Source organism: Oryx dammah, unplaced genomic scaffold (assembly GCF_014754425.2).
Source record: "Oryx dammah isolate SB20612 unplaced genomic scaffold, SCBI_Odam_1.1 HiC_scaffold_28, whole genome shotgun sequence".
NCBI classification, from domain to species: domain Eukaryota; kingdom Metazoa; phylum Chordata; class Mammalia; order Artiodactyla; family Bovidae; genus Oryx; species Oryx dammah.
The window spans coordinates 104491461-104511957 of record NW_024070212.1 but is presented as its reverse complement, the minus strand read 5'-3'; the positions used below and the strand labels follow the sequence as shown (position 1 = coordinate 104511957).

General features: G+C 40.8%; 1 protein-coding gene across 10 annotated transcripts in view; it reads left to right on the top strand.

The window, feature by feature from the left end:
* The window catches only part of MACF1 (microtubule actin crosslinking factor 1), a 336445-nt gene that overhangs the window by 232448 nt on the left and 83500 nt on the right, over positions 1 to 20497 (top strand). For all 10 annotated transcript variants that reach the window (XM_040231602.1, XM_040231599.1, XM_040231601.1 and 7 more), the window contains 11 exons: positions 81 to 289; positions 649 to 966; positions 4887 to 5053; positions 6310 to 6466; positions 8577 to 8694; positions 11654 to 11716; positions 12349 to 12590; positions 13406 to 13535; positions 14368 to 14567; positions 17207 to 17702; positions 18385 to 19856. In XM_040231602.1, coding sequence (XP_040087536.1) covers positions 81 to 289; positions 649 to 966; positions 4887 to 5053; positions 6310 to 6466; positions 8577 to 8694; positions 11654 to 11716; positions 12349 to 12590; positions 13406 to 13535; positions 14368 to 14567; positions 17207 to 17702; positions 18385 to 19856 — 3572 coding nt within the window. The remainder of the gene's footprint in view (positions 1 to 80; positions 290 to 648; positions 967 to 4886; positions 5054 to 6309; positions 6467 to 8576; positions 8695 to 11653; positions 11717 to 12348; positions 12591 to 13405; positions 13536 to 14367; positions 14568 to 17206; positions 17703 to 18384; positions 19857 to 20497) is intronic.

The window sequence follows — 20497 nt, the reverse complement described above, 5'->3', positions numbered from 1 at the left end:
GTACAATTTAAATACATTTTTTAAAAAGTACAACAGAAAAATTGTCTCCACTTTTTCTTGTCATGGCCTTGATTTTCCAGATTCCATACTCAGCCATTTCCAACACCTCTCCAGCAGCCTGGCGGAGCGTTCTGCTCTGCTGCAGAAGGCAATTGCCCAGTCTCAGAGTGTCCAGGAAAGCCTGGACAGCTTGTTGCAGTCCATCAGAGAAGTTGAAAATAACCTGGAAGAGGAGCAGGTGGTGTCGCTGTCATCAGGAGTCATCCAAGAAGCCCTGGCCACTAACATGGTGAGACTCATGCCCCAGGAGTTAGCATAGAGGATATATTTGCCACACACCATAGTGACATCATTTTGGAAAAGTATCAGGAAAAGAATGTATTTCCATGAATATTCTAATAGACTTAGAGATGATGACTAATCAGTGTAAAGGTATGTCCGCTCAATTGACGGAGAGTGGTAAGAGCAAAGTCATTGGTAGCCTGGGGGGGAGAAGAAAGAGTATCGATGATGTTATGAAGGTTCAATTGCAATCCTTCAAGCCTCTTTGAGGAGGTGAGCATGTAGTTACTAGACGTTTATTAGTCTGTGGCTCAGATGTCCCAGAATAAGTGAGCCAGAAGCTGACAGATATGCTCTTGATGACAGAAATTGAAGCAGGACATTGCTCGGCAGAAAAGCAGCTTGGAGGCCACCCGTGATATGGTGACCCGATTCATGGAGACAGCAGACAGCACCACGGCCGCTGTGCTGCAGGGCAAACTGGCAGAGGTGAGCCAGCGCTTCGAACAGCTCTGTCTACAGCAGCAAGAAAAGGAGAGCTCCCTAAAGAAGCTTCTGCCCCAGGCAGAGATGTTTGAACATCTCTCTGAGAAGCTGCAGCAGTTCATGGAAAACAAAAGTCGGCTGCTGGCCTCTGGGAATCAGCCAGATCAGGATATTGCACGTTTCTTCCAACAGATCCAGGTGAGGCTTTATCTGCCAGATTGGTGGAATAAAGGGGAAGGAAGGGCAAGGAACAACAAATGTTTACTGAGTATGAATACATAATATGTTACTCAGTATACTGGAAACTTGACCTGCATTGTCTAAAAGAATTCTCACAGCCATCCTGTAAACTTGATACTGTTTGTTCATTTTTAAAAAACACAGCCTAGCTTTATTTTTCACTCGTAGCATGTGTTCAGCCCAGATCAGCAGGGATACTTAGCTCACCATAATCACTCAGTCTTTCAAGTTGATGGAAACTTCATCCTGACATATGTTTTCATGATTACTACTGCAAGGGGAAGAGCACATACCATATCCAGTTGCATTTTATTAGTCAAAGCAAGTTTCACACGATCATACCTGACTTTCAAGGTGGATAGAGAAGTGTAATCCTACCATACACCTAGTAGGCAGAGCTGAAAATACTACCTTCCACAGATTCAGATGTGTATCTAGGAGTAGAATTGCTGTACTTAATTTGATCAAGTAGTGGCTAACCTGAGCTCCAGAATGGCTGCAGCTGCCCACCTACCCACCTGTAGTACCTTAGCGTTGCTCTATGCCCACATCACTACCTTGGATTTATCCAGCTATGTAACCTTTTCCATACTGTACTGTGAGCTCATTGTTTGGTTTGGTTTGCTCTCCTCACGTCTTGCTTCTTGTTTTGAAAAATTTTCAGATTCTAGAAAAGTAAAAGGAATAGTACAGTAAACACTTGCATACTTTTCATCTCGATCTACCAGTTGCTCTTTTCTTTCTCTTTATAAAAGAGTGTCACTGTGGGGTCCCATATTCATTACCATTGTTGTTGCTTTTTATATTGGAGCAATTTCCCGGTTTTGGTCAGTGAGGGCCCCGTCAGGCTGTCTCCTGGTGTCTTTTTGACATGTGCTCACAGTATGTTAGTGCTGTCTTTCGGCACAGTGTGGCACGGTCACCTTGTGATCTCCCTGTCCCATGAAGTCCCCTGTTTCTCCAAGTGAGCCTGTTTTTACTGGAGAATTATATGTAGACATCAGAATCCAGATACTGCGTGAGCCACTAGGATGCCATTGCTTCTAGTCCTTTCAGTGGGTAGGATTAGGAAATCTTTCTCTCTCTCTCTTTTGTTACCTATTTTTATTTTATTTTTAATTTTTTAATTGAAATATAGTTGATTTACAATGTTGTGCCAGTCTCTGCTACACAGCAGAGTGACTTGGTTACAGACGTTCTTTTTTTTTATATCTATTATGGTTTATCACAGGATATTGAACATAGTTCCCTGCGCTGTACAGTAGGACCTTGTTGTTTATCCATCCTACCTGTGATAGTTTGCATCTGCTAATCCCAGGCTCCCAGTCCTTCCCTCCCCCACCCCACTTCCCCTTGGCAACCACAAGTCTGTTCTCTGTGTCTGTGAGTCTTTTCTGTTTTGTAGGTAAGTTCATTTATGCCATATTTTCTCTCAGCTTGTCTTTTGTTTTTCCTTAGGATGTTTTTTGGTCATGTTAAATTTTTTGTTAAATTTTTACACGGTAGATTTTATCAGTTTCTTTTTAATTGAAATAATATAGTTGACATACAATGTTATGTTAGTTTCAGGTATTCAACGTAGTGGCTCAATATTTCAGTACAGTGTGAAATGATCACCATGATAGGGTTAGTAAACATCTGTCCCCACTCAGAGTTATTACAGTGTCATTGACCATATTCCTTATGCTATATGTTATATCCCTGTGATTTAAATTTATTTTATTACTAGAAGTTTACGCCTCTTAATTCTCTTCATCTGTTTCTGCCATTCTCCCACCCTTCTTCCCTCTAACAACCTCCTGTTTGTTCTCTGTATTTATGAATCTGTTTTCATTTTTGTTTGTTCCCTTGTTTTGTTTATAAATGAGATCAGTAGTATTTGTCTTTCTCCATCTGCTTTATTTCCTTTAGCATCATACACTCTAGATATCTCCATGTTGTCACAAACGGCAAGATTTCATGCTTTTTATGGCTGAGTAATATTCCTCTGTGTGTGTGTGTGTGTGTGTGTGTGTGTGTGTGTGTGTATCACATCTTCTTTATCCATTTATATTCTGGGCTTCCTATAGTGTCCGTTGATGTATATGTCTTTGTGTGTGTGCGCCAGGACCATACTGTTTTGATGGCTTTGTAGTATAGTTGTAGTAACTCTGGAGTATGGTTTGAGGCTAGAGGTATCACTCTTTCATTGAAGATGTATTTTTAGCCATAGTTTGAAAGCCTTTTGCCATATTCAGGTTATGATGAACTCTACCTACACAGTTTCTTTTTTTCTCCTCTCTTTTTAAAATTCTAATACTTTAACAATTCAAGTTTATTCTGAAGTATATATGAAGTATGAATTCAAGTTTATGTTTTCCCAAAGTTCTATCTAGTTGTCCACAATGTCATTTATTTGAAAAATCTGTATTTACCCCAGTGATTTGAAAATCTGTCTTTATCATATACAAAATGTCATATGTATTCAAGTCTGTTTCTTGATTTTCTATCTATTTCACTGGTCTTTCTGTTAACATTCTAGAGGATTTATGGTATGTTTTACTATCTGGGAAAGCTAATCTCCCCCATTTTTTTCTTTTTTAGAATTTTTCATAGCTATAATTGTACATTTATTTTTCCATGTGAACACTTGAATCAACTTTATCAGTCTTAGAAAAAAATGTTGGTCACATTTTATTTGGGTCACTTCACTTATTCACAGCATGTATGTGCACACATTCACACACATAGACACACATACACACACACACACACACACACCTCTATGGACATTCTTCCATGTTTACAGGCCTGCCTCCATGTCGTTCAGACATGTTTTAAAGTTTTATTTGGAAAGGTTCTATACATTTCTTATTAGTTGATTCCTAAAATTGTACCTTTTATGCTGCTATTGTGTTATTCTTGATTTTAATATGTTGAGTTTATATTCTTCTCCCTTCTTGGATTACTTCACTTTTCAATCTGGTTATATTGTTGATTCTCTGAGATTTTACAAATATACTTTCATGTAATCTGTAAATATAGTTTTATCTCTTCTTTTCAAATTATTATGCCACAAAATGTTTTTTCTTGCCCTATTGCATTGGCCAATATCTTCAATACAGTGTCAAATAACAGTAAAGAGTTTATTTACCTGTTTTAAAGAATAGACAGACTATGAAAGCTTAGAGAAGTTTAATAGCTTAAGATCATAGACTAGTAAGTGACAAAGCCATGATTGAATTTCACATCTTTTCTACACCAGAAACTTATATTCTTTTTATTCTGTCATGCTGCTTCTGGATTCTTCAAAGATTTGTTTAAAGGAGACGAGGCTCCTTTCTAATTTCCAGCCACTCTCAAGTGGATTGGAGAAATCCTACATATTTTATGTTTTGATCTAACAATCAACACAGTGAACATGCTCAATTTTTGTTCCTTCTTTTTCTTTTTTTCAGTGTATTTATTTTTGACTGTCCTAGGGCTTCACTGCTGCATGTGGGCTTTCTCTAGTTGCAGCAAGTGAGGGCTACTCTCTAGCTACAGTGCATGGGTTTCTCACTGTGGTGTCTTCTCTTGTTGAGAGCCTGGGCCCGAGGGTGTGTGGGCTCAGTAGTTGCAGCTCCTGGGCTCTAGAGCACAGGCTCAGCAGTTGTGGCACATGGGCTTAGTTGCCCTTGGGCATGTGGAATCTTCCCAAATCAGGGATCAAACCCATGCTTCCTGCATTGGCAAGTGATTCCCAACCACTGGACCACCAGGGAAGTCCTTGTTCCCTCTTTTTCTACAGATTAGAGAGAACGTGTCCCAGCTTTAATCTAGATACCTTTCATTCTTTTAGAGTCTTAAGTATTTATAAAGATCAGAGGACTGAATACATTTCCTTGTTTGCTTGACAGGAGCTCAATTTGGAAATGGAAGACCAACAGGAGAATCTGGATACTCTTGAGCACCTAGTCACTGACCTGAGCTCCTGTGGCCTTGCTCTGGACCTGTCCCAGCACCAAGACAGGGTGCAGAACCTCAAAAAGGACTTCACAGAGCTACAGAAGACAATTAAAGAAAGGTGAGTTTTCATATGTGTGTCAGTGTCGTGGAGCTGATTTGTTCTTGCTGTTGAATGAAATGACTTCTCCTTCACCAGAAAAGATAGCATCGAAATCTGATACTGAGCTGTAAGGGATTGGAAAATGCCTCTTTGAGACAAAGCTACCCAGTCTATGTAATAGTTAGTGGTCTTTAATAGTGAGTTCCTTCTCAGTAATGGGGCTCACTTCCCCCTCTGTACAAGGGAAAGCCCAAGTCACATGGACCAAACAGAACAAATCTGAGACAGCAAGGATTGTGGTAGGATTAGAAATAATGAGAAAAAAATGGAAGAGAATTCACAGACGTAATTAGAGGTTATTTGGCACTCACATTGCTGGTTTTGACCACATTTCAGTTGCTTATGATGGAGGAGTTTCTGGATTCTTCTTTGAAGGCAAACATGGGAATGTATGACAAAGGTGGCTGATTTCAGGTTATTGGCTCACTGTTGAAAAGCTATAATTCCCTCCTCAGAAAGCCTCATGTGGGTTTAAAAGTTTGATAAGACTTCTCTTGGTTTAGCTATAAATATCTCGATTTGGCAGAGGACTGCCTTAGTGACTAGAGGAAAGCAGTTGCTCAAATCACCACTGTGAGCAGGAGGTTATTTAGTGCAGGCGAAGGGGATAGGACACAGGCCAAGCAGGTTTTGTCTTTCTTTCCCTCTGCGGAGGGCCTTTAGCTATATGAAGAACCAGGATCTCTGGTCTGAAGTCTAACAGATGCGACCATTTCCAAAACTTAATTTCAAAATTGAATTCTTTCTCCTTGATTTATTTGACTCATGGGTGTGCTTAGCCTAACTTCTCTGAGCCTCAGTTTTGGCATCTTCCTTGCTAAAGGAATTAGCATGTGAATTGGGCCTTAAAGGAGTCAAAGACCTAAAAAGTAGCAGAGCTGAACTTGAGATCCAAAGCCTGCATTCTTTCCATTGTATCACAGTACCTAAATAGCAGGCTCCCTTTAGTTTTTCTCACTTTCACTTTAGCCTCGAGTAAGATTGAAGACTCCTTTCCCCAGAAATGTCCAAACAAGGGCAACAGATTCCTCAGTTTGATGCTCTCCTACATTATATGTGGTTGTTTAGCCAGAGCTGCCATGGAAAAGATTATGAGATGGGAAGGCCCTGTTAGGAAACTGATGCCTAGAGTCCTAGAACGAACCTAGTTTTAGTTCAAGTTGACTTCTTTACAAAGCTTTGTCTGGCAAGTAACAAAATGTCTCCTTTGACAGAGAGGAAGATGCGTCATCTTGCCAGGAGCAATTAGATGAATTCCGGAAGCTTGTTAGGACTTTCCAGAAATGGCTGAAGGAAACTGAAGGGAATATTCCACCTGCAGAGACTTTCATGAGTACTAAAGAGCTGGAAAAGCAGATTGAACACCTGAAGGTAGGTGAACAAAAGGATCTCCAGGAGTCAGGCTAGACAGCAGTTTGGAAGCTAGTATGTACTCATTTCAATCTGTGGTGGGGAGTGGTGTGAGAAACCCAAGTTGTCCATCTGTATCAGAACAGCAGTGCCTCCATGCTCTTCATGTGAGCTCCGCCTACCCCGTCCAAGCACTGAGCACCAAAACATCTATTAAAAAAAAAAAATCTGGGAATGATATCTATAAAGTTTCAGCTCTTTAGGGGGATGCCTGTCATGCTGTGGTAAGTCATAGGAAAGATGGTCATCAGAGTCCAGTCTTGAGAAGCTTACACTCTCATCGTGTGTTTGAGAATTAGACAGTTAAATGGGAGCAAGTGACCAGACATGTGATCACAAAATTTAGAGAATTTCTCCATAACTGATTAAAGGAAAGTTAGAGTCAGTGGTGGGAAGATACCGACAAGGGTAATACCCACCTTTCTCCCATCTGTTGCAAAATCTCTTCTCTGCTATCTTGATTCATTTTCATCCCGCTTTATTTGCACCTCTAACATGTTTCTTATTTGTATTGAAACCAGCCTCCACCTAACTCTCATGCATTTGTCCTTATTTTCTTAGTAAAACAGGATTTATCCTGAATAGATGAAAGGGAAGAATTTGATTGTTTTCACAGAGAAGGTGCCAGGAGCATTTGCTGTGGAGAGTTCCTTAGGACAGAGGTTCCCTGATTTCTTGGTTCATGGTGCCCTTTATGTTTCAAGACATTTTTCATGGCACCTCAAGGCCAGAAAAAAACAAAACCTAAAAAACCTCACTTGCTAAGTGGTCAGAACCAAACAGCTTAACAGTAGTTGTTCACATGGTGTCCAACAGATGTCACTGTTTTTCCCTCAAAAATTTAAAATATCCTATGAGTCAGTGCAGTTTGAGAACTGTGGCTCTTTGGAATCAAGAGTGACTAATAAAAGAACTGACAAAGTCTGAACTGACAAGGTTAAGTTTGAAGTTCAGCGCATGAGCTTGCCAGATGTTCATGGCTCTGTGTCTTTGCTGCTGCTCTGCAGCTTTAAGTCAAAAGCAAACTAAGTAGGAATTCAGTGCAGAAGAAGGGGTTGAAGCCTAGGATCGTGTCCTTTCTGGGAAAGGAGTAAAATTCTACTTCTATAGCAGGCAGTTCACAGCTTAGAGACAACATTACCAGACACTTTTGTCATAGAGCAGATGTCATTGTTTCGTGATGGTTAGAGCTCTGACTTCAAACCCAATATAAAGTTCCCCTGAAAATGCAAAGTGTAGTCTATGACTCTGTGTATTTCTCTACATCTCAGTAACTAGGGCCTCATCTTACCTTCCAACACCATTTCCTTTATGTTCTTTACATGCATGGTATTCCCTTTGTCCACCTGGCAAACTCTTTATCTTAATGCCAAGCTTTCCTCCTTTCAGGCAGTTAGATGTGTCTCCTTTTGTGTCCTTAGAGTCTAGTTGGAAAGGCAATGGCACCCCACTCCAGTACTCTTGCCTGGAAAATCCCATGGATGAAGGAGCCTGGTAGGCTGCAGTCCATGAGGTTGCTAGAAGTCGGACACGACTGAGCGACTTCACTTTCACTTTTCACTTTCATGCATTGGAGAAGGAAATGGCAACCCACTCCAGTGTTCTTGCCTGGAGAATCCCAGGGACGGGGGAGCCTGGCTGGTTTCTGTCTATGGGGTCGCACAGAGTTGGACACAACTGAAGCAACTTAGCAGCAGTAGCAGCAGCAGCAGAGTCTAGTGGCTCTCCATATTTCTGTAATATCATTTATCACATTATAATTGATAATCTGAGCTGTTGGTTTAGGAACTGTGTCATAATCCTATTTGGTATCCCCAGCGTTTGGCATGATGCCTGGTGTATAATAAATGCTCAAAAAAAATTTTTTTTTGCTTGATAAATGAATGAATGAATGAATGAGAAGGTCTTGAGTCTTCCAGCTGGCTAAACCAAGTTCTTGAAATGACTGAATAAATGAAAATGGTTACTTAATGCTTATCAAAACTTTGGGGAGTTTGTGTAGAACAGGTATCCATAATTATGAGGAGAAAGCCTCCGAATACTACATTCTGCTATTTTGTTCTTTAAACAGGGTCTCCTAGATGACTGGACAAGTAAGGGGACTTTGGTAGAGGAAATCAATTGTAAAGGTACTTCTTTAGAAAATCTCATCATGGAGATCACAGCACCTGATTCTCAAGCCAAGACCGGTGAGTGCAGGCTCTTGAAAAAGTATTGAATAAACATCATTCTTTCCTTTGGCCTTTGATGATGACCCCTTGTTAGAATCAAGGTTGGATATGAGAACAAAGGAGGCCTCACAAAGGAGGCAGTCTTCCCCCTCAACCTGATCTGTTTTCCCTTTTGCTTTGTAACATTGCTCCATTTTACAGAATCTCTTCCCATGATGGGAGAAAGTAAAGGGACTAGGTGGCCCACACAGAACTGACAAATGAACATAGAAGGATTAAAATAGGATTTTCCATCTTGAGGAATTTCCCTCTTCTAAATATGTGAACAGCGTGGCTATTCATTAACTTTAAATTGGGGTCAGCGGTATAAGCATATCTTGGGAGAGGCTAGGTTTTTAGGAGTCAGCATCGATACACCAGAAACTGGTATACTTATTGGAAGTACATACAAAGAGTGTGCCCAGGTGTACGAATAGTCTCTGCCTACAAATTAAGTCTTTCAGACAAATGCATCCTGAGCTCACAGTCACTTGCTGGTTGTTAACTGGGATCTCCTAGATTTTATTACCAGACTGTGTTAATGCACTCCCATGGTCCCTTAAATAGTAAGAGCGAAGTTTGCTTTCTTTTTTCCCCCTGAGAATGGCTAGTTTCCTTTCGTATCCTAAAGTTTTAAAGATGTCTTGGAATAACCTAGAAGTGACAGCATTTCAGGGAATTGGTGACTTTTATTTTCTAACACTTAAACTTCTAAGTTCAGTGACTTTTGTGACATCACCCAGCAAACTTTTTCTATAAAGGGCTGTAAATATTTTAGGCTTGTGGGTCATATGGTCTCTGTCACACTACATGTCTTTGCCATTGTAGCACGAAAGCAGGCATAAACAATATATAAATGAATGGGTGTGGCTGTGTTCCAGTAAAACCTTTGTATACAGAAACAGGTGGAGGGACAGATTTGCTGGTGAACTAACACTTTCTGACTCCTGAAATGGATCATTGATTGTCAAATTCTTTTACTAGCATCTATTTAAAAATTAAATCTCCTATAGAACTATACTCTATAAAAACAAATAAAAATATTTTGGTGGCATAAATTTCCCTTATAAGTGAATTTATAGCATTTATATATTATAAGATCCATCAATTCATCAATGAATATTAAGGTTATCTTAGTAAATATAGAAACGTGAAGGAAAGAAAAGAATATTTGAATGACTGCTTCATTGTTTATTTCTCCATTTTTTTACTTGGTTGCACTGTATCAAAAAAATATGCTTCACACAGATAAGTAGCTGCAAATGATGGCAAAAGTTTTTAAAAGTTCACTTTACCATATGAAGTGTTAAGAGTTCTGTTATTACACAATTCTACCTGAGGAGAGCCTGCTTTGAGCCTTTTTGTCATTTTATGTAATACACATGTGCTGTAGATGTTTTTCTTTGCATATGAGTGGACATGTGTCAGATTGAATATTTTAAAGAGTTAGAGAAGAACTACAATTTTTCCCATCAGTGACCCTCAGAAAGCAGTTAAATGTATGCACAGAGGTGCAGGAGCTCCTTTATTCTCCCAGAAAAGCAGCATAATTGACTGTATCTACTGGGTTAATGTGGTGTTCACCGTGATAGAACGTGCATGTTTTACTGACATTTCTAAGTACTTAGAAATATATGCTGAATCTTAAAGTTAAACCAAACATTTACAGAGTCCCTAAAGCACCTTTTCAGTTATTTTGAAAACCAGTGTGAAGATCACTACCCTGAGTGCTTTTAAAGTTCTCTTCCATCTTTGAAAACACGTGAATGTTCTAGTTCCTTACGTTTGTGAGCTCTTTTGGCTTCATAAAGTGTTTTCGTATACACTGCCTCACTACCTCTCACCTGTAACCCCATGAAAGCTGACAAGATTATCTTCATATCCCAGAGAAGATACTGAAGTCTGTCCACAGATTAAGGCTCATGTACTGAGTTAGTGACAGTCTTGTCTAGACTGTCTTCTTCAAATTACTAGGCCAGTTTCTTTTTAGCCATCACCGCACTGAAGTGGAATATGACCTTTGTGTTTGATCAATTTTTTAATTGAAAATATAATAATTTTAACATTAAAAAATTTTGCAATCACTGTTTTCTAATATAACCTCACATATAACTTTTTCCACAGTGAAATTAGTGCATGTGAGAGTCTTAGTCAGCTCTTGGAATGTTACATTATGTCATGACTGTTCTTCACATTTCTTTATAATCTTTGTAATTGCGTGATCTGGTTTTTACTTACTTGGGATACTCCTGAAACGTAAGGAATCAACTTGGAGAGACTATAGGTCACATTGTGGTAATTAGAAACAGAACCAACGACCCTAAACAGAATTTATGGGAATGTTTATGAGCCAGATTTATTGGCACTTAGAATTTCTGTTTTCTGGTGGGGTAAGGGGAGCAGAAAGTCATGGGGAAAAAAAAAAAGACAGGGAAACTTTTGAAACAATATAAGAAGGGCTCACTATTATGTCTTTACTAAAAGAATGCTGCTTTTTATGTCCTTAATTGTACTTATTGTTTATTTTTATTATGGTGAACAACATTGATGTTAAAGTTGAACCTTTTGGGCTATATTTTAAATCCTCATTCCAAAGTATGTCAGATATTTGTCTCGAGACTTAGTCACTCTGCTAAATACTTGCTTCACAAAATTAGGGCAGAGTCCAAAAAGTTCAAATTGGAGGTTTAAGAAGGGAATTTGGATTTCCTCGAGAAAGGATTAGTAATCATTACTGCTAAGGAGCTGAATCACCCCTAGTGACAGTGTTGCCTGGCAGCTAAAATGATTTGTCTCTTTCCACGAGTATGTTGTCTTGTGCTGTGTTAACTTCCTGATACCTGAGCTTACAGTGAGTGCCAAAGAATAAACTCGGTGCCTGTATGTATTCCTAACACGTTTTGTCTTGCCCTGTTTGTCTCTCTGTCCTTCTGCTCAGGTTCCATACTGCCCTCTGTAGGAAGCTCTGTAGGCAGTGTAAACGGATACCACACCTGCAAAGGTGAGAATGCCATTTCAACAGTGCCTCTTTGTTGGGTGTGTTAGGATAGTGTTCGTGTTTGCATCTGTGTATGTTTCCATATGTGTGGAAAGACTGCTGCTAGGATGGGTTGTAAGAGTAAGAATCTGGGGAGAAGTAACCGTGATGCCTCTAAAGGCTAAAACCGATTGGCAGGCAGTGAAATAAAGGTACAAGCAAATAAACTGGACCACTAGATAAGACCAGTAGGGAAAGACTTGGAAGAAAATGTATGCAAATCTTTGAATTATAAATGAGTTACACTAGAGGTGGTCTAATCTAGCCCTGAGACTCCCCACCAAGTTTTCTTTGTAGTTAAAAGAAGTAGAAGAATGCCTCAAATCCTTCACTCTCTTTACTTTCGCTGCTCCTGTGTTTACTTAGTATTTTAATATTTTATTTATACATGTGAGTATGTCATGGCAAAATCAGAATGAGAGCTCTTTTGCTTTTTGTTTGTAAACAGGAACTTTTATGTGATTTAGCAGGAAGATAATCTCTAGTTCACTAGAAAGAGTGGGAGAGATACTTAATCCCAATGAATAATTTAGTGAGGAACCAGTGGGGATACTTGAGAGCTTTTCCCAGTCTGATTTCTGTTTCTGTGATGCTAGATCTGACGGAAATCCAGTGTGACATGTCAGATGTAAACTTGAAATATGAGAAACTTGGGGGCGTGCTTCGGGAACGGCAGGAAAGCCTTCAGGCTATCCTGAGCAGAATGCAAGAAGTTCAGAAGGAGGCAAGTTCGGTGCTGCAGTGGCTGGAATCAAAAGAGGAAGTCCTGAAAGGCATGGACACCTCTTCATCTCCAACCAAGACAGAGACAGTGAGAGCCCAGGCTGAGTCTAACAAGGTACTGTGTTCACAATAGCTGCATCTCAATACTAAGAGGAAAGGGCTGTTGTACTAGTGTTCCTGCCTGAGCCCAGGGGCCTGAGAAGGAGACATGGCCAACCACCCAGTCATGATGAGCAGAGTGTTTGATTTTCAAATGCTTAGTATGCCTAAATTCTCCCAGAGAACTTTCTTGCCTATGAAATTAGAAGTTGTTACAAATCAGATTGAGAAACAAAACCAGATCCGTTTGCAGAAGAAGAATAAGGACAATAGCCCTCCTCAGAAGCATCAGTTCAGAGAATGAGATCTCATTTTCTATGTAATGGTGTAGCCAGAACATCCCATCAAAGTACAATTTAGAGGGATCTAAACTGCCATGATTGCAGTTCATTCTTAAGATCGACATGTAGGACTAGAGAAAATGGTGGAAGAAATAAGACCATGTAAAAAATTCAGTAAACAATTTTCTCCCCAAATTTGAATATTCCATTTGAGCCTAGCATATCAACGTTTACAACTGCATAAGCATCACCGTTATCATCATCATGATCAGGATCAATTCCTGACACTTAGTTTATAGGGATTAGTTATTTTCCTATAGTTACTAATGTATGTTACATAAAAGGAATTCGGATCGTGCCATCTAGCTTTTCCTTTTAAGTACAAATTCAAGCAGAAAGGTTAGTTATGTTAAAGTCATGAAACAAGTCATGGAGAGAATCAGAAGTTGAGCCTGTAATTGCTGCCCCATCTTCCCATTATTTCCTCTACACTCCAAGCTTTGTTTCCTGTCCAGAAATCTCATGGTGTGTGTGATGTTCTTTCTCCTAGGCCTTTCTGGCTGAATTGGAACAGAATTCTCCAAAAGTACAAAATGTAAAGGAAGCCCTGGCTGGATTACTGATAACATATCCCAACTCACAAGAAGCAGAAAACTGGAAGAAAATGCAAGAGGAGCTCAGTATGTTATCACAGGGGTGTTACAAATTCACTAAATTGCTTGTCCTCAAACAAATATAGGCTTTCAGCACATGCAGTAAACAAGAATTATTTTTTGTTAATTGTCATAAGCCAGCAAGAAGGGCAGGTAGGGTTAGAGAATGAACCTGATCATGGAAAAAATTCAGAGATTCCACTCAAGGTGTCAGAAGTTTGGCTTCTTTGGGCAAGTCAAACTGACAGTCTTTCTGTGACAAAGAGAGCGTTGATGATAAAAATTAAAAACAGGAAATAACCTAAACATTCAATGAAGGAGTTAGATAAATTATGCTGTACTCGTGGAGAAGAAAATGGCAACCCACTCCAGTATTCTTGCCTGGAAAATCCTATGGACAGAGGAGCCTGATGGGCTACAGTCCATGGGGGTCACAAAGAGCTGGACACAACTGAGCTACTAATACCCACGCACACATGCTATACTCCTACTATGGAACTATAAATGATGTAGGTGAATGTGTACTGGTATGAAAAATTTATTGGCATGAAAAATGTCCTGTTCTTAATTAGTAAGTTTAAAAACAGGTTATAAAATAATATATATGTTGCATAAGGTATTTTACATGTATTGTGTACATATGTACTTCTCTGAAGTTTTATCCCATGGTAGTTTCATATAATCACCACCATAGTCAGGAATCAAAACTGTTTGTGACTTTAGTTAAAATTAAATGCAGGTTATTTTTAACTTAAAAAAATTAAATAATGCTCCAGGGGTCATTTCCTGTACAATATTAGGGACCAGGCTAGTGGCTGATGAGGATAAAGGAATCCATTCTCTCATTTCCTCTCTACAGATTCCCGATGGGAAAGGGCCACCGAGGTGACAATGGCTCGGCAAAGGCAGCTGGAGGAATCTGCAAGTCATCTGGCCTGCTTCCAGGCTGCAGAATCCCAGCTCCGGCCCTGGCTGATGGAGAAAGAGCTAATGATGGGGGTGCTGGGCCCCCTGTCTATCGACCCCAACATGCTGAACGCACAAAAGCAGCAGGTCCAGGTGAGCAGTTCCTGACAGCTTTCGAGCCAAGAACTCCGAGGCACACGAACCAGGGTTTGAATGCTGCTCTCAACAGATAGATTCACATGACCCTGGACAAGTCATTTAACCTCTCGGAGTTTCCACTTCCTCACTTTAAATGAGATGCTTGTATGGTCTTTATCATGGTGCCTATCAAATAGCAAACGTTCAATAACTATTTTTGATATTGTTGACTGAGGCAGTAAGATGAGCAGATGGTAGAATGGGAACTTCTGACTAAATGTTAGAATCATTTTACTTTCAATCCCCAGTGGTAGTGATTCACATTACTTCATGCAAGGTTTTATATCTGCTGGCTTTACTTAAAGATTTTCTGTTGATCAGACCTCAGGACCTGAGATCCTGAGGATCTGTGAGATGTAGGTTGGTCCCTTATGTCATTTCTGATGAAATCCTGCCTAGAACATTTCCTTGTTCTGTATCCTTCCCTAAACTTGTTCTGTATCTTCTCACCACCCACTAAGTCCCCTAAAACTAATTTTTGAAAGAACCCTTTCTCTTAGCCCCTGCTTCCAATTAATTGCCAAGTTCTATTTAGTCTACTTACAAATTTTCTAATCCAGTGGTTTTCTAATCCTTTGGTTTCCATTCCAAAAGTAAACCTTTTGCTCTCAAAATCCTTTTACCCTCTTAAAAATTATTGAGGATCCCGAAAAGCTTGTGTTCATCTACTGATATCTATTCATTTTACCTGTATGAAAACACTGAGGAATTTTTTTAATGTGCATTTATAAATTACTTTTTAAAATTATAGTGATACAACCATAACACTAACATAGATAAACATTTTTATGAAAAAAGAATATTTTCCAAAATATAAAAAAATTGAATGAGAATGGCATTATTTTATATCTCTGCACATCTCTTTAATGTTGTCTGACTTGGGAATTCTTCAGTGGTCCAGAGGTTAGGACGAGGTGCTCTCATTGCCTAGGGCCCAGATTCAGACTCTAGTCAGGGAACTAAGATCCTGCAAACTGTGGCCAAAAATAAATAAATAAATAACTTTTTAATGTATCACTTAATAGAATAGTCTCATAGATTTTCATATCTGCCTCTGCATTCAGTCTGTTGTGATAGCCGATGTTGTGAGAAAATAAGAATCGTAAAAGGTAGACAACATCTTAGTATTTATAAAAGTAGTTTTTACCTTACTGATGCCATGCAAGGGCTTAGGGACTCCCAGGGGCCCCCAGACCCCAATTTGAGAACTGCTGTTCTAAGCCTCTCTCCTCCACTCTGCATGCTAGTAGGCTACATCTCAGGCCTCTTCCCGTTACAGCAGCCCTTTAAAGGGCTTCTTGGTCTATCCTCCACACGATTATCAAGTTATCCTCTTAAACCATATATCTGAATATATTAAAATGTCTCTGTGGCTCTTGGCTGCTTCTTGAACAAAGTTCAAATACCTGCTCACTATGATGCGTAAGGATTTCCACAGTCTAGTGCCAGTTTGTCTTGCCAGCTCTTTCCCCATGTACCCGGGCTTCTTCCCACCCCGGAATGAGCTCCTCCCTGAGCACGGTACACTCCCGGATCCCAGGATCTCCGCGCCTCTGCGCCCCCTGGCCCTCCTCTGACCAGCCTCACTCTCTGTTTCCTGGGAGGACTTGTGTGCTGTTCAGTGTCACCCGGAAGCCCTTCCTGACTTCCCTCTTCTGTGCTTGTCACGCCCTGAGGAGTTAACCACCTTTACTTCTTGCTTTCACAATTCCATGTTCATGTCAGCAGTTTAGTATTTTAATTTCTGTTACATTCTATTATAGTTCATTATTTACACATCTATTAGTCCTTGAGGCCCTGGCATATTTATTTTTATACAGTATAAGTGCTGAGTACTTTCCATAAGTTTTCTTATTTAATCCCAACAACAGCCAAGTAAGTACTTTAGTATCCTCATATTACAGATAAGGAGGCTGGGGACTTTTCAAAAACCTGCCTAAGTTTATATAGCTTAGTGAGTGATGGAGTTAGGATTTGAACCCAGAGGTCTAACTCCAGAACCTGTGATCTTACCTTCTTTGATGAGTGAAGCAGTGGATAAAAAAGAGTAAAAAGGAATAGTACTTGCTTTAAAGAAGCTTTTTATCTAATTGTGCTTCATTATAATGTATAGCTTTATATGTGCTGTTGGAAATTTGAGAAAGGAAATAAGCAAAACAGGGCATTTAGAGTTGAAACGGCAAGCTCTGCCAGTAACATAGTTCACTTTGGGACCCAGGATTTCAAGCTCCTCATTTAGAGGCCTGGGTTTTGCCTGGCAGAGCTGACGAGTGCCAATCCAGTCAACAAACTTTGTTTTCCCAACCAAGGCGGACCTTAGTAACTGATGTTGAAACACTATAGGACAAATAAGGAAGAGAAATAAAATAGACACAATCAGTGATCCTTTCAAAATAAGTTGTTTTTGTTTTTTTTTTAATTAAACAGCTGTTAAAAGTGATACTACATTTTCCCAGTAGCCTGGTCTTTGGAGTTTTCTGCTTTATCTTCAAAAGGAGTTGGCACTACTTGGCACAATCTAAAATCAGTTTGTGTTTGACACTGTTTTTAGATCTGTTTTCTATCTAAACATTGTGGTGTCGTTTCTGTCACAGTTTATGCTGAAGGAATTCGAAGCACGCAGGCAGCAGCATGAGCAGCTGAACGAGGCAGCTCAGGGCATCCTAACAGGCCCTGGAGATGCCTCTGCTTCCACCAGCCAAGTGCAGAAGGAGCTCCAGAGCATCAATGAGAAGTGGATTGAACTGACTGACAAACTCAATTCCCGTTCCAACCATATTGACCAAGCTGTTGTCAAAAGCACCCAGTACCAGGAGCTGCTGCAGGACCTATCAGAGAAAGTAAAGGCAGTTGGGCAGCGGCTGAGTGGCCAGTCGGCCATCAGCACCCAACCCGAGGCTGTGAAGCAGCAGCTGGAGGAGACCAGTGAGATTCGATCTGATGTGGAGCAATTAGACCAGGAGATTAAGGAGGCGCAGACACTCTGCGATGAGCTGTCAGCGCTCATTGGTGAGCAGTACCTCAAGGATGAGCTGAAGAAGCGTTTGGAGACTGTTGCCCTGCCCCTCCAAGGTTTAGAAGACCTTGCAGGTGAGTTGAGGTGACGAACACACTGCTGCCATCATTGTTGGCAAGCTAAAAGAAGGAGTGGATTCGTGGTCCCAAGAATCTAAGGTGACCTTTAAGTAGCTTTTGGACTCAGAACGGTGTGACCCTATGCCTTTGTCCAGCTAAGACTGCCAAGGTCATCACACATTGATTGGTCACAAGCAATGACTTTACATGGCTTTACATACCATGACCCTAAAGATAAGAGTGCTGGTATAAATCCAGCCAGCAGGTAGAGATTCATGCTCTTTGATGTACTTATAGGTACAGTTACACACATACTTTCATTAATACTCATTAATATTCTATGTGTACATGCATAAATAGCATATATACAAAATTAGAACATGTTCTAGACTTCTTATGGTGGCCTTGTTCAAGAAAAATTTTGTTATTAATTTGTTGTCTCTTTATCTGGAGACATTTGTGGCTTTTTAACCAGCTCAGAAGTTAAAAGTTTACTTGTTTTAGTCAGATCACCTTACAGACTTGATGTGAGGATTGAATAGGATACAGTATATGAAAGAACCTAGCTCTGCTTCTTTTAGGTAGACCTTTGGTTAGCATCAGTTTCCTTTTCCTACAATTAGACCATATACTCCCAGGAAACATTTTGAATGCCATGTTCAGACTTGATGATTTAAATTTGATTTTCTCATTTCAGCTGATCGCATGAACAGACTCCAGGCAGCTCTTGCCAGCACCCAGCAGTTCCAGCAAATGTTTGATGAACTGAGAACCTGGTTGGATAACAAACAAAGCCAGCAAGCAAAAAACCGCCCAATCTCTGCAAAGCTGGAGCAGCTACAGTCTCAGCTACAGGAGAATGAAGAGTTTCAAAAGAGCCTTAACCAGCACAGTGGTTCCTATGAGGTGATTGTGGCAGAAGGAGAATCTCTGCTGCTTTCTGTGCCTCCTGGAGAAGAGAAGAAGACTCTACAAAACCAGCTGGTTGAGCTCAAGAGCCACTGGGAAGAGCTTAGTAAAAAAACTGCAGACAGACAGTCCAGGCTCAAGGACTGTCTGCAGAAGGCTCAGAAATACCAGTGGCATGTGGAAGACCTGGTGCCATGGATAGAAGATTGTAAGGCCAAGATGTCCGACTTGCAGGTCACTCTGGATCCCGTGCAGCTGGAGTCTCATCTCCTCAGATCAAAGGCTATGCTGAGCGAGGTGGAGAAGCGCCGCTCCCTGTTGGAAATCCTCAACAGTGCTGCTGACATTCTGATCAACTCTTCAGAGACAGATGAGGATGACATCCGGGATGAGAAGGCTGCTATCAACCAGAACATGGATTCCATCACAGAAGAGCTACAGGCCAAAACGGGGTCCCTTGAAGAAATGACTCAGAGGCTCAAGGAGTTCCAGGAAAGTTTTAAGAATATTGAAAAGAAAGTCGAAGGAGCCAAACACCAACTTGAGATTTTTGATGCCCTCGGCTCTCAAGCCTGCAGCAACAAGAACCTGGAGAAACTGAGAGCCCAGCAGGAAGTGCTACAGACCCTGGAGCCCCAGGTGGACTACCTGCGGAACTTCACTCGGGGCCTGGTGGAGGATGCCCCTGATGGATCTGATGCTTCCCAGCTTCTCCATCAAGCTGAGGTTGCCCAGCAGGAGTTCCTAGAAGTGAAGCAAAGAGTGAACAGTGGCTGCATGGCCATGGAGAACAAGCTGGAGGGAATTGGCCAGTTTCACTGCCGCGTCCGAGAAATGTTTTCTCAGCTGGCAGACCTGGACGATGAGCTGGATGGCATGGGTGCTATCGGCCGAGACACTGACAGCCTCCAGTCTCAGATTGAGGATGTGCGGCTGTTCCTTAACAAGATCCAAGCCCTCAAGCTGGACATCGAGGCCTCAGAAGCAGAGTGCCGACAAATGTTGGAGGAAGAGGGGACTCTGGACCTGCTGGGTCTCAAGAGGGAGTTAGAAGCCCTGAGCAAACAGTGCAGCAAACTTACCGAGAGGAGCCGAGCTCGGCAGGAGCAGCTGGAGCTGACGCTGGGCCGCGTGGAGGACTTCTACCAGAAGCTGAAAGCGCTCAGTGATATGACCACAGCAGCAGAGGAAGGGGAGGCCCTCCAGTGGGTCGTGGGGACCGAGGTGGATGTCATCAACCAACAATTAGCAGATTTTAAAGTAAGCCTTGCCCTTGTTTTTTTACCTGTTCCTGTCTGATATGTGTATTTCTTTTCTTGTAACTTGGAGACCGATGGAGCGCGCATCTTCACGTCTGTCTCTGGTTTCATTAGTCTCACTTCCGTCACACCAGAGCACACAGTTTGCAGACTAAATAGTCTCTTGCACTTTTGAGCAACTGGGTTGAACGTTCCTCTATTCTGATTTATTTTAATGTTTATAGCCGATTAAGGATATAGACAGACCAAACCTTATTTCTTATTCTAAGAATCTTCTCTTGTGATTTCTTGAGAGTTCACGTTAACTAACTTATGTAACAGCAGTGAATGTTGGTTGAGGGCTCTGTTTTTCAGATGGAGGTATAGGAACCCATAAGATAAACATGGACTCTTCTTCCTAAACTGTGGGGTTTTTTTTCACAGATTTGGAGGGAAAATTACTAACAATGATTGATGTGTTCTGAAAGAAAATGAAAAATCCTCGTGAACTATTAACACAAAACAACACTTCAAAGAAATTTTCCACTTGTAGCAAGTAGTGCTTAAGATTATGCCCCAGACTCCTCAAGAACACAGTTCTCTTCATGTAGGAGAGTTTGAGAAGTACAGCCTTAATTGCAAAATATTTTGATTCTTTGCCTG